We start from the raw sequence: 13799 nt of genomic DNA on the forward strand, positions 1-13799 counted from the left end.
TTATGAATAACATGTTTCAGGAAAAATTCCAAGAATTTTGATACCCATATTGCCAGGGATTCTCCCAAATGAATTTATGGTCACTGTAGGCCCTACGGGAACTTGTTCCAGAATGACCGTTCCGGTTGATATCCTGTGGTCTCAACTACATGGAAACGTGTTTCCGGAACAATTCCAAGAATATTGATACCCATTTTGCCAGGGTTTCTATCAAATGAATTAATGATCACTTTAGGCCATCCCCTCAGGGAACCTGTTCCAAAATGACCATTCCGGGTCATATCCAATCTATGGTCTCAAGTACATGGAAAACATGTTTCCGGAACAATTCCAAAAATTTTGATACCCATATTGCCAGGGTTTATTCTAAATGAGTGTTTGGCCCCTGCGGTCCCTCGGGGAACCTATTCCAGAATGACCGTTCCGGTTGATATCCATCCTATGGTCTCAACTACATGGAAATTATGTTTCCGGAACAATTCCAAGAATTTTGATACCCATATTGCTAGGGTTTATTCAAAATGAGTTTTTGGCCACTACGGGCCCTCCAGGAACCTGTTCCAGAATGACCGTTCCGGTTCATATCCATCCTATGGTTTCAACTATATGAATAACATGTTCCCGAAACAATTTCAAGAATTTTGATACCAATATTGCCAGGAATGAATTTGCGGCCACTATAGGGCCCACGGGAACCTATTCCGGGATGTCCGTTCCGAGTCCATATGATCACGTGGTCCTAATACGTTGGGAAGTCATAATCCTCGAATTTTCTGCGAAACTGGTAGCTCAGGGTACAAGAAATCATCATTTGGATTCTATAAGATTAACTTCTCCATTTTTGAGACATGGTCTAGCAAATCCGGAGCTCCGGTAACCAGGTAATCCGGATCGGTCCTATGTGACATGGAACGGATAGAGGATGAATTTCTTAATCCATAGCAAACGGAATCGTCCAAATCGGTTGAAAACTGACGAAGTTATGGTCATACCAAAACGTGGGTACCCGGGTACCCTGTCGGTACGTTACGAGGTAAAAATATTTAGAAGCCCCTCCCCAAGCCCCCCCTTACTGGATTTTCATTTTCGTACCACCCAAACCTTAATTTTGCCGAGTTTGAAGATGTCACGGAGTTTCAATTTCCTGCGATGTTCAGAACCCTAAAAAAATTTCACTTGAAAACGAAAAAGGTACCCGGGTACCCTGTCGGTAACAAAAGGGTTAGTGGTATTCAAACAACGAACCATTAGGCTGAGATGTAGAAAAACCTTCGCACTAGAAGTCCACCATACAACACATTTCGAAATTCAGCTTCTGGAATGAGTTATTGACAATCTACTAAATGATCGAACGCGAATTACTAAATGATCGATAATATCCTTGGTGTAGATTGTCTACAACAGGACTGGTTTGAGCTCCCGATGCCATACGTCTATTCAAATGATTCAGATGTCCTATTAGAATGTTATAGAAGGGCGCTTTTTCGTAGTACGGCTAACAACAAACCTTCAAAGTAGCATGTTTTCCGGACCCTATTTTTGGAAAACACATGTTATTTGTATAGAATTGAACTACGAACGATTCGATTACCAGATGTATGTTATCGCCAAAAAAAATCGCATCAAGATAAGCCATGTCGTTTGATGTCCTGAATTACTAGAGCCTAGCCTAGAATCTGCAGCACTAAGGATGAAAACCAGGATCGATTGAACAGAGTTGTATTTACCATATCTGAGGAGGTTGAACCTGTGATACACTCATTTTGGGGAAGCACTCATTAATGGTTGGTTGTATATCCAGAGTTGTAGAGTGTTAACGACGTTAACAATACTGCCGCTAACCGCATGTCAGACTTATCTGTATATGGCGCCCATATACAGATAAGTTTGACTTGCGGTTAGCGACAGAACAGCTGCCAACAAAGCAAAAATTGCTTATACTACACCTCCGGAAATAATTTTAATACCTTTGCTGATTTTCATACAAACATGTCATTGTTTTTTACTGTTTTTTACAAGTATCAAGTAAGTATGTCATTGTTTTTAGCAACTTTTTTAGAAATTCCTTTAAACTTTCCGAGATTTATTTTGGAATATTTTCGGACTTTCATTTGAACATTCCTTCGGGAATCTCTCAAAAAATATTTTAGAAATTTCATTTATATATTCTTTTGGGAATTCCATTGACAATCCTTTTAAATTTCCGTTAGAAACTCTTACGAAAACTCCTTTAGGATTTCCTATTTCATTCTTCAATAATTTTCCAGATGAATTCATTCAACAAAATTTCCGAAATAATTCCTGCAGGAATTTTAAAAGCAAAATATTAGATTGTTTTACTGACGGAATTTCTAGAGTTAATTATAACGGCTTTTGGGAAGTTATATGGATGAATCCCTAGAAGAATATTCAAAAGAATTGCTGGGAGAACTTTATAAATTATTTCTATAAGAGTTCCCGAAAGAATTTATGGGGGATTCTCTGGAGAAAGAATTACCTGCAGGAATTTTCAAATGTATTTCAGGAGGAATTTCGGAATAAAATCCTGAATGAATTTCCGAAGAACAACCTGAATAGATTTTCAAACATTAATTAAGGAATTTCCTAAAGAACTATTAAAGGAACCCACGAAATAATTTCCAATGGAATTTTCAAATAAATACCTACTGAAATTTTCGTATCAAGTTCTACATTTCTATATTCATACGGACATTACTTCAGAAACTCTCGCAAGAATTCCGTCATGGACATCTAAAGGAATTCCTTCGGAAAATCCTGCGGAAATCCAGATAGTAATTAAACAAAACCCTGTTTTAAATCTGGAACTAAGATATCAAACCAAAAATGTAAACCCAAAACTGTCGGGATTGCTGTCGATCCATCATCATACTTCTTTGGATGTTCTCAAACATTCATTGGGAATTTACTTCAGGAGATGCTTCGGAAATTTCTCCAGAGAAAAAGAATATTTATCCGGGTGATATTCATGAATTTATTCAAAAGTTCGTTCGGAATAAAATACCCCTAGGAAATAATTTGATTTGTCGATTATGTAGTTGCTTGAACTTCTCCAAGAATTTATTAGGAATTTCCTCCAGGGATTCTTTCGGCCAATTCTCAGGAAATTACTTCGAAAATAGATACCTGAATTCATTTAGAAAGCATCAAGATATTCCTTAAAAAATTTAAAGAAGTAATTCCTACAGAATTACTCTAAGGATTTTCTTCAAACATTGATGTGGGAAAAGCTGTGGAAAATCTTAAAGAACACTTGAGGGGGTGTAAGAGCACCTCCACGGGAGTCCCTCCTACACCGGTAGCATCCAAAAGGGAATGTAAAATGAGAACGCAACTCAAAATTAGACGTGAGTTTACAAATTTAGCGCCCCATGCTAGGTTACTAAACTTCTATACAGGGTTGCTATTTTGTGAAACGTCACTTTACTATTGATAAAAATTGCAGGAAATCTGCTTTTCTTTTTCGAAACAATTTCGGCGTATGTAAATTAATAGCAAGGGAAGTAGAAGTAATTATAATAAAAGATCAGCGACAATGAGGAGCATACACACCGGCGCCCGCTAGAGCCCACAATATTTATGGATTTTTCGTGAAAGAAAATACTACTGATTTCCGATCTCCATCTCACTGAACATATATTCATCTCATCGCGAAACAAAGAAATACGGCACCAATTTCGTGGTTTCTTTAAGTAAACATGCGTGTTCACTGCCGGAAAAAATCACAAATATGAGAAATAAATCAAATACCTTTCCATTGCTTTGTTTTTGATGGGATGAATATCGGAGCCATGAGATGAAATCCAGAAGAAGTTCCCCTACATGATTTGCTTTGGAAATTCATTCATGGATCCCTGGAAGATTTCTCCGGGAGTTCTCCAGCAATCATTGAGAATCTCTAGCAGTTCCCCCAGAATAGTTTTAGGATTTCTTTCAGAATGTTTTGGAATTGTCCTACAATCTCTTTTGTGGTTTCAAAAAAACTTTGCAAGACAATTCGCCGGATTCTTTCGGAAGATGTTTTGAGGTAAATTTCAGGAGGAGGGAAATCTAGAAGGAATAACTGTAAAAAAATAAAAAATAAACTTGTACTATGACGGGGCTTAAGTTAGCTTTGCGAGCAAAAGCGTAGGATTAATGCCAGTTGGCGTCCGGAGATGGCGGAATCTAGTTCCAATTCGGTCAAGGGTGTTTTTGAATGGGCTCCCTGGGCATAGTGTATCCATTGTGCTTGTTACACAAAATACATACTCATGCAAATACGGGCATAAAAAACTTTCAATTAACAACTGTAAAGGGATGTAAAGGGGTGTAAGTGGCAAAACCTTAGTTTCGAGAAAAATTGGTGTGAAGCTTTTCAATATTTTTTCGTTCCGTACAAATCGTATGAGAGTTTAAAAAATAACTAGATTTCTGTGAATTTTCACATTGTTTACAAATAACGTACAAACTTTATCAACATATTGCCACTAAGCTCTAAAACCAAAGCTCTTTTTGCTGTACTCTACTCAAATTTGACCAAAATTTCGTTTCTAACCCTCCCACTTCGGAAATTTCTCAAGAAATTTCCTCAAAATTTTCTAAATTTCTTTTTTAAAAGATTTTCTTCGGAGACACCTTTGGAAATTTGGTCGGAATTCCTATTGTTCGGAAGTATCTACGGAAATTGTATTAAAGAAACCTCCCGAAATTCTCTTAGGAGATTTCTTTAGGATTTTTTTTTTCAATTATGTAGAGGAAGTGTTCCATTTTCCATCTCACTGAACATATATTCATCTCATCGCAAATCAAATTTCCAAAAGAATTTCCTAAGGGAAGTAAATAATAACTATTTGGAGAAATTTCTGATGAAGTTATTGAAATCAAATAAATGCCTAGGGGAATGTCCAAAGGAGTCTCCAAAGAAATTCGTGGAAGACGTTAGGATGGAACCTATGGATAAATTTCCTAGGTAATTCTAGTAGGTATTTCCTAAGGAGAGCCTCAAGGAATTTCGAAAACTTTTTCGAAACGATTTCTTACAGAGTTTTGGTGCAGTTCCCAAAGTAACTCCATGAGCAATTTCTGAAAGAGTTCTTAAAGGAATTTCCGAGGCAATTCCTGGGGGAAGATCATTAGCAACATCTGGAGTAATTTCCGAAGAAGGAGTCCTGGATAAATTTCAGTGGCATGTCAAGAAAAATTTTCCTGAGGCATGTCAATAAGGAATTCCAAAATGAATTTTCGAAATAATTTTTAAAGGAGTTCTTGGGAGAGTTTCTAAAGAAATTTTTGGAGGAATATAACTAGTAACTCCTTGAGGAACTGCTGAAAGAATTCCTAGAGGAATTTTCCTGGTAATTTTTGGGGGAAAAATTAAGCACCATACGGAGATATTTCTAATGAGGTTATTGAAGTAATTTCCAAATAAAGGCCAGGAATATTGTCCGAAAGAGTAAATTCCTCGAATACTCCAGGAAGGAATCATTCTATGAGTTTCCTAAGAAATTTCAGGAGGTATTTCTCTAGCAATTTCTTATGGAATTTCCGAAAGAATTTATTGAAGAATATTCAAAGAAATTTCCTAAATAATTCCTTGAGCGAAGGCATTTCTGGAGGAATTTCCAAGGCACTTCTTGAGAGAAATTCATAACCAACGTTTGGAAGAACTTCCGAATAAATTCCTGTAAGAAAAGGTGCAGCCAAATCGGGTTGTACGCAGAAGTGACGTAGGACTACGTAGCTATACGAAATGGATGATATTTGTCATCATAGTATGTGTCTCTTTAACAACATTGATATTTCACTCTCCCGAAAATCTCAGTATAAGGTCTTTTTTCCATATCTAAGATTGGTGGTGTTTGTTCAAGTTTTCGATGGGAATCTGTGAATTCTGGTTAGTTCTGGTGGATGCTGATGTCCATTTTCCCTGTTTCGGTAAACATTTGATAGATGAGCTTCTGTAAAGAAATAAATAAACAAGGTAAAATTATTTTATATTAATTTTTATTTCTGAGATTAACGCACGAATGCCACTAAAATTGGGTAATAAGAAGTTTTCTGCCTCCGATGAATACTCTGTCAACGATAATAAGAAAACTAGATAAGTTAACCATTTTGGGACTCGTGCTAGATTTTCGGATCTGTCAAAAAGTGTAATTAATATGAGGTATCGGGTTCAATAAATGATGACAATATGATACAAGAACAAGCGGGATAATGCTTATTGGTGTGTTCTGTAATAAGAAAAGTTGAAATGAAACAATTATAGATTTAGTGAGTTTTCACATTCAGCCTTAATCACCTGAACATCGGGAACTTCCACTAGATCCCGACGAGTGAAACCGGAAGAAAACCAGAGCCGTTTAATGCGGTCGGTAATGTCAGAACGAGACAAAGCTGAACCGGAGGAGAGCCGAAGCGCTCAACGGGCAAAGATGACCCAACTGGGGGAAGAAGACCTTGTATAGTGATGCGTTGGCTGCTGCTATTGGCTGCTATCGGAACGAGAAGGAGTTCAACCAGAGACATGCTGAATCCTCCAAGTAACAAGAAAGCATGTACGAAGATCATCGTCATTGGTGTTTTCTGTAATCAGAATAACTATTCGGCCTTACCGTCTAAGACGTAGACGAGTTTAGTACTTTCCAAAACGGTTAAATGCATTTCATTTAAAAATGGGATAAAATAAAAAAAGGATAAAATATTTCTTCTGATATTCGGCTTAAGTTTTCGAATTTTCTCCGATTCCTTATTTTCAATCATGCTCCTTTTCGAACACTAACAGCAGATAACGATATGTTCCACTAAGGTGGCGGCTTCATCGGTTTGGCTGTTTCTGGCAAGCGCGCGTTGAAGGAAGATTATGTAATAAGTTTGTTCAAATGGCTGATTCTGGCAATATTCTGATTTTTTTGCTGTTAAGGATTGAAAAGTCGCATTATTGAAAATGTATCGGTTCTTTGCTGCACCATTATTTTACACAAGGGGTTAGATCCGGGAATTTTCTTCTAAGTGCAAAATTTATCATTTGGCGACGACAGAAAGTTGCTCTTCGGTAGCAGAATCACAAGCGCGTGTCAGAGGGAGATGATGCAATAAATTTGTTCAAATGAATAACTAACTGCTTCCAAACGCGCCAAAACTTTGCGTTGAAATTGTCCGACCGCCACTTGATGACTTTTCGCTAAGCCTCCAACATTTGGAATAAATTTTCAGCATTGCCACTGCTATCCACGCCTTCGTGCTGCTGTGTCACTAAAACGTTGTTGCGTCTATTTTCCGACGTTTCGGTGTATATTTCACCTTCCTCAGGGATTTAGAAGCTACGTTTTGTTGTGTATGTGTGTGTCCTGTATGACATGACGTTGTCAATTAGGAATGGCGTTTCTCTCTAATGGATGGTTCTCCCAACAGCTGATGCAACTCGTGGTTCATTCGCCTCCTCCACGTACCGTCCGCCATCTGCACCCCACCATAGATGGTACGCAACACTTTCCTTTCGAAAACTCCGAGTGCGCGTTGGTCCTCCACGAGCATCGTGCAAGTCTCGTGTCCGTAGAGAACTACCGGTTTATCGCCCGCGCACTAGTGATGGTGTATCTATCTGTTTAATTGACAACGTTATGTCATACAGGACAAACACTTATACAACAAAACGTAGCCTATAAATCCCTGAAGAAGGTGAAATATACACTGAAACAAAGGAATTTACGAAGAAATGTTTAATGAATTTTCCGTACAAATAGCTATTGGTATTTAAACAGAAGTTCCTATATTTTTTCCAGGAATTTCTTCAAAAGTCCGGACAGCAGTAAAACAAACTCAGTTTTGACTCTAGAATTAAGACGACATGCCAAGAAAAACTTCCAAAATATCGAGATTGCGGATATTCTGATATTCTCAGAAATTCCTTGGGAATGTACAGCACGAGTTTCTTCGAAAATTTCTTCAGATTTTTTTTCATAAATACTTTAAATAATTCCCTAGGAAATATATTCAGGAATAAATTTGGTAAACCATCAAGAAACTCATTCAAAAATTCCATCAGGAGTTCGATCGAGAATTTCTCCAGGAATTCCTTCCAAACCAGGGTTTTATTCGAAATTCCCCTCAGGAATTGCTTCGAAACTTCTTAGGACCGGACCTTAAGAAATTTTTTAAAGAATTCTTCTGGAAATTCCTTCATAAATTTTTCTAAGATTAATTCTGACCATTCCATCAGGAATTCCTGCAGACATTCTTTTTATAATGCTTTTAATAATTTTCACTCATGTAGATGGGTACACTTCCCCACAGTTGTAATGGATCCGACGCGACCTTCCTCAAAGAAGCCATGCTTCGGAAAGCTCAAAAAGGATTGCGAATTTATTTATTGGTCTGTTGGATTATATTGTTGAAAGGAGATTCTCTCTATCCCGTGGGCATCGCGTAAGTGTCTCTGCTTACGGGTCCGTCACCTCCGTTTTTGCCCTGCACACAGCAGTGCATTGAAAGCAGAACGGTAATTAAATTAGATTGTACTATTGGGTGGAGCCGCATGCAGAGAAAGACTTAAGCCAGGATGATGGATAACTACATACATGCATACATGCTTTAAAAAAATCTTACAAAATTCCTTCGGAAATTATTTTAACTATTCCACTGGATTTTTTCCATTCCCTCGGAAATTCATCTAGTAATTCCTTCGAAATTATCTCCGCCATTTCCTTCCAAAACTCTAGGACGAATTTTCAGATATTTCCTTACGAATTCCTAGAGCCATATCCAAAGGACCTCCTAAAGGAATTACCGACATTCTTAAATTTCTTAAAGAATTTTTTTTTGACATTCCGCTAAGAATTCTACCAGAATTTTCTCCATTTTTTTCCTTATTTGGTATCTCAATCACTGTGACCATTTTTTGAATCTATTGTGATATATGCCCTATTTTATGTAGCTATGTTTAGTTAACGCATCATTACTATGTAGAGTAATTGCATCATCTTGACTATATACCAGCGTTTTCGTAATTGGCATTCAAACAATCCCAATCATCTTGAACTTTCCCTAACAGTTTTAAGTGATATCGGCTCGGATAATGGCCTGTTATAAGAACTGTATATGCGTTAAGATCTGATTTTGAAAGATCCACAATTTTGCGAGTGATAAACATGTTTGGTGTGACTAAACATTTAGCCAAGATTTTTTTATGTACAGGTTATCCGACTTCGTCAGTAGATGGGAATAACCAGCACGGGGGGGAAACATACATTTTCAGTGCAATACGTAAACAAACGAGCATAAATTCCATACAAAAATCCAAGATGGCTGAGTTGGGGATATTGACAAGTCGGCTAACCTGTATACATAAAAAAAATCTTGCATTTAACCTGCCTTGCAATCAAGGTGTTTTTCCAGAAGTCTTCTATTCTAGAATGTTCCTCAGGTATGAGTTTCATTCTAAGAGAACACGCTGATACGCCATAAAATTATTCGGGACCTATGAATGGTCGAGAAGAGCCAAGTCTTGCCAGCATATCAGCTTGATCGTTGGGTCATATTAACCCCAGAGCACAGACAAAAGGTTAAGGGCCGATGTTCACGTAGCGGTTTTTTTGCGCTGCGTGCACGCCGCGTCCACGCAAGGTTCCCAGCATCAAATGTAGTCGTGCACACGTTTACGTGTGCATTACTCCATTTGATGCTTGGTACCTTGCGTGAACGCGTCGTGCAAGCAGCGTAAAAAACCGCTACGTGGACATCGGCCCTAATGTGGCCTGAAGGCATTCAGTAACCCCGATTTGTAGCCATACATGTTATTTTTTTGTTGATAGTGTTGTTTTACACTAGGGGAGCAGGTTTTATTGTGGGCAACCCTACGTATCGTTTGACAGATAATAGATGCTCTCATTCTGACAACTGTCATTTGTTTGCTATAGTAACATGATGTTTTATACTCAATATCGAACCAGAATACATCGCTACTTTGAACTAAGACAAATCTTAGTTTTACAAGAAAAACAACACAATTTTGTGTGTGCTTTTTTGAAAGAATCATAAAGTGAAGTAATTTAATTCTAAATAAAGTACCAATGCGTATTTATACAGCAAATTTAATCTTTTTTAAGGTTCAATGACAATTGCTATAAACAAATTCTGTTGTCGGCACTTTCATTGGATCGGTTATGGGTACCTTTATTTTATTGACAAATCATTCAATATCGCTGTAGTTGTCCCCGTTTTATGGAGTTTTAATAGGTTATTATTTAATTATGTGATTGAAACAATGAGTTTAATCGATACTTGTGTTTTTTTGGCATACCTACACAGAAAAAAAAAATGTTGCGGTGGAAACTGCCATTCCGAGGGTTATTTTAAGAATACGCGCCGACGATTTTCAGCAGATAACAAACCTGTTTGATTTTACCATGCGCGTAGTAAAAATCAACTGTGGTCCCTGTGGATTGTTGTCACATGAACTGAATCAGTGGTGAATTTCTCTGAAACCATGGTTATTTTGACTGAAATTTTATAGTAGTTTCAAAAACAAGGCGTAGTCTACGAAATAGTAACTTTTACCATGAATTTTTTTTCTGTGTAGTAGTCCAGTCGTTTAGTGTCGGATTACTGCCCGTTAAGCTCCAAGTGACACAGTTAACCGTGTGCGCCGGATCGGATTGCCATTAGAACACGTGTTACAATCTCTGGCCGTTTTGCGCCGAAAGAGTTCCCTGAAGGCCCTGGTGGTTTGGCGGCGAATAAGTTCCCGCTTCATCCCAGAACAGTTACCTCAATAGATTACCACCAAATTAATGACCGCTTGTCGAAGTTTTACTTCCACTACACAGACCAAGATCGAAACGAGATCAAAGCCTGACTGGATATGCTAAATATTTGACGTTCTGACGAAGTATACAAAGTACTTATATATTATTCATGGATAATTTTATTGTCTAATTTCTATAGCACTGGTGACGAATCGTAATGGTCCCACTCCTGTAGCTCATTGTACAAAGCTTTTCCTGGACTAGCAGTAGCCGAAATCTGTCTCGCACCATACAACTGATAGTTCTTATCCAGCTCTCCCATGTTCACTCCACACTGGAGCAATTTGTGAACGGCACGCAAAGCTTTCGCCGAAGGAAGATCCTTCGTAAAGTCACCAATAAACGCAATTCCTATGGACTTGACGTTGTACCCACGGGTGTGGGCTCCAACACGATGCCACCCGATTCCTTCGTACGCATTGCCTCCGTTAGCAATCAGAAAACTGCAAATAAATTTGTTTGTTTAGCAGTTCATCCAACTCAACATTTCATCGTCAGTGCCGACTTGTAACCAATATCACTCCACTGGTTGTTCTTCTGATGCTGGTCCTGAATCGATTTGACTATCTCCTTACAAACCGGCATTTCGTTGCAACTCTGGGTAGCCGTGTGGTGAATCACCACGTACTGCACGGGCTTGATCTGATAGGTAACGTTCGTAGATTTGGAAGCACTCCAGCCAGCCCGTTTGATAATGTTGGGACACCCATTGGAATCCTGCGATAGAACAGTCCATGCGTGCAAGCTAATCACTAAAACGAAGATTCTGCCGAATGTAGGCATCTTATCGCACCGGTTGGTTGGCTGAGACTGAGCGGAACAGATAAACCAGTTTCAAGTGATGTGAGCAGCTACAATAAAAAACAAAAATAAAGGTACTCTAGAATGAAGCAACATAAAGGGGAATCTTTAGGGGATTCACCATGTGCTGCTAAGATAGAATACTTATTGTTTGCTGTCTCACTCTGAATGTAGGGAATACTTGGGAGATTTCATCTTAATTACTCATGTTCAATATATATATACAGTCGACTCTCTACATCTCGATGTTCTGTATCTCGATATCTCTCCCTTTGTCGATGGTTTCCTCGGTCCCTTCAAACTACATACATTTGGGCACTCTACATCTCGATAACCTCCTTATCTCGATGTCTCTCTATCTCGATGTGTTCTGATCATATTTTGCTCTGGATTCACTCTCCTTATGTCAATATGTTCAAATTTTTAGGCTACTAGACCATATGTGGATAATAACAAACATATCAACAACATGATATGATATTTGTTTTGTTGTCGTTTTTCATAGCAACGAGCTTTTTTGGATCTAGTACCCATTTCAATTTTCCTTCTATTCCTCGATCTCTCCCTATCTCGATGGTCCCTTCAATATCGAGATGTGGAGAGGCGACTGTATATCAGTAAAAAAATAATAATTTAATAAGCTTATTTCAAGGGCTTATGAGAAACATACAATTACAGTTTGAAGTTTTGACGTAGAACTTACGTCTTTTTGCCTTACTTCGCGTATACTAAGTATACGTAAAGGCTAGGATCACTACAAAGCCGAACTTTTGATAGAAGGCTCGGAGGCCCATAGTGCTACATACCAATCGACTCAGCATGACGAATTGAGGTAATGTCTGTATGTTTGTATGTATGTATGTGTGTATGCAAATAAAAAATGTGAGACGCACTTTTTTGTACTTAGCCTCATCCGATTTGCTTGCAACGGGTTGCATTTGACGCGGAATCCTTCCCAAATTTTCGCTATTGAAAATTGGCCCAATCGGTCATTGCGTTCCGGGGTTATTGAAAAAACATTGTTTTTCCCATTTATTCCACGGCACCACCCCCTTAAAAACTGCTGCAATGCATTCAAATGAATGCAAATAAATGTGAATTGATGGAAATAACTTTTTTTTTTAAACTAATTTTATTTGCTAATTATCTAATACATGCACAGATAGAAAAAGTTGTTGAAATTTACACGAAAGTAATGCACATAAAGGGAATGCCAAAAAGAGCGTAAATTTAAACGATATTATCGTCTGAATGTATGCAATTTGTATTGTATTATGACACTTTTTATACGAAAAAGTGTCATAATGCTATGTAAATTGCATACATTTAGGGGAAACTTGTTGGAAAAGATTCACACACTTAGTTCAGCTCGGCATTTTTTGATTCTTTTGCCGAGATCCGCACAGCCGACCGCTCGGTTGCTGACTTTTTGCTGATATCTCAGCTGAAAAAGTAATTTGTTTACTGCGGCACTCGAAGAAGCCGCCGTAATCAAACGTCCATTCAACTGATATTTCAGCAAACGAACTTAAACCACAGAGAACAGACATGGAGGCTCGAACAAAATTTCTTGCAAAACATGTGTAAACAAACACACCGAACCTCAACGCCATCGACGTCGACATTGCAACTCACAATCTCATTTTGACAACACGATGGCGCTGGTATGCTCTTGCTTGCATAACGACACTAGCGCACAGTGGCATTCTTTGATGACGCTAGCGCTGATTATGCACGGGATAACGGCGACATTCCAAAGTTATTCAAAATGAACAGTAAAAAGTTATCACAACATGGCGAGTGCAGCTTCAACGTCTGTTCTCTGTGCTTAAACCGAGAATCGCACAGCCGAGATCGGTGAAAAAATTTAAGTGTGCATGTACACCCAAAACAGTGTAATTTTCCACGTCTTTATTATTTACGCGTCGATTACTTTTCATTATTTCTTTCTGTGTGCATTCATCTCTTAGACTAGGTGTTCCATGTCTTCTTAACACTATCATCCTTATTTGCTATGTCATATTTTTAGTTAGTATTAATACATTTCAATTGCCTCTGGCAGTTAGAATTTTTTTTCCACTGGTTGAATTGAACCATGTGGGAATTACAATGTTTTCAACTTAAACTAAACTTAACTTATTTTATACTAAGGGTACAAGGAGTTAATCGTTGCAATAGAAGATTGCAACGTTT

At 38.1% G+C, this 13799-nt stretch overlaps 1 protein-coding gene across 1 annotated transcript; it reads right to left on the reverse strand.

Annotated features, from left to right (window-relative positions):
- Positions 1–10908: 10908 nt before the first annotated feature.
- Positions 10909–11651, reverse strand: LOC134210611 (peptidoglycan-recognition protein 2-like). The gene is made up of 2 exons (XM_062686749.1): positions 11311–11651; positions 10909–11248 (listed from the first exon to the last, which is right to left on the reverse strand). Exons 1-2 carry the CDS (start codon positions 11586–11588, stop codon positions 10939–10941), a joined length of 588 nt encoding a protein of 195 aa, XP_062542733.1. The 5' UTR covers positions 11589–11651; the 3' UTR covers positions 10909–10938.
- Between the last annotated feature and the right edge of the window lie 2148 nt (positions 11652–13799).

This window comes from Armigeres subalbatus, chromosome 1 (assembly GCF_024139115.2).
Source record: "Armigeres subalbatus isolate Guangzhou_Male chromosome 1, GZ_Asu_2, whole genome shotgun sequence".
Taxonomy (NCBI): Eukaryota; Metazoa; Arthropoda; class Insecta; order Diptera; family Culicidae; genus Armigeres; species Armigeres subalbatus.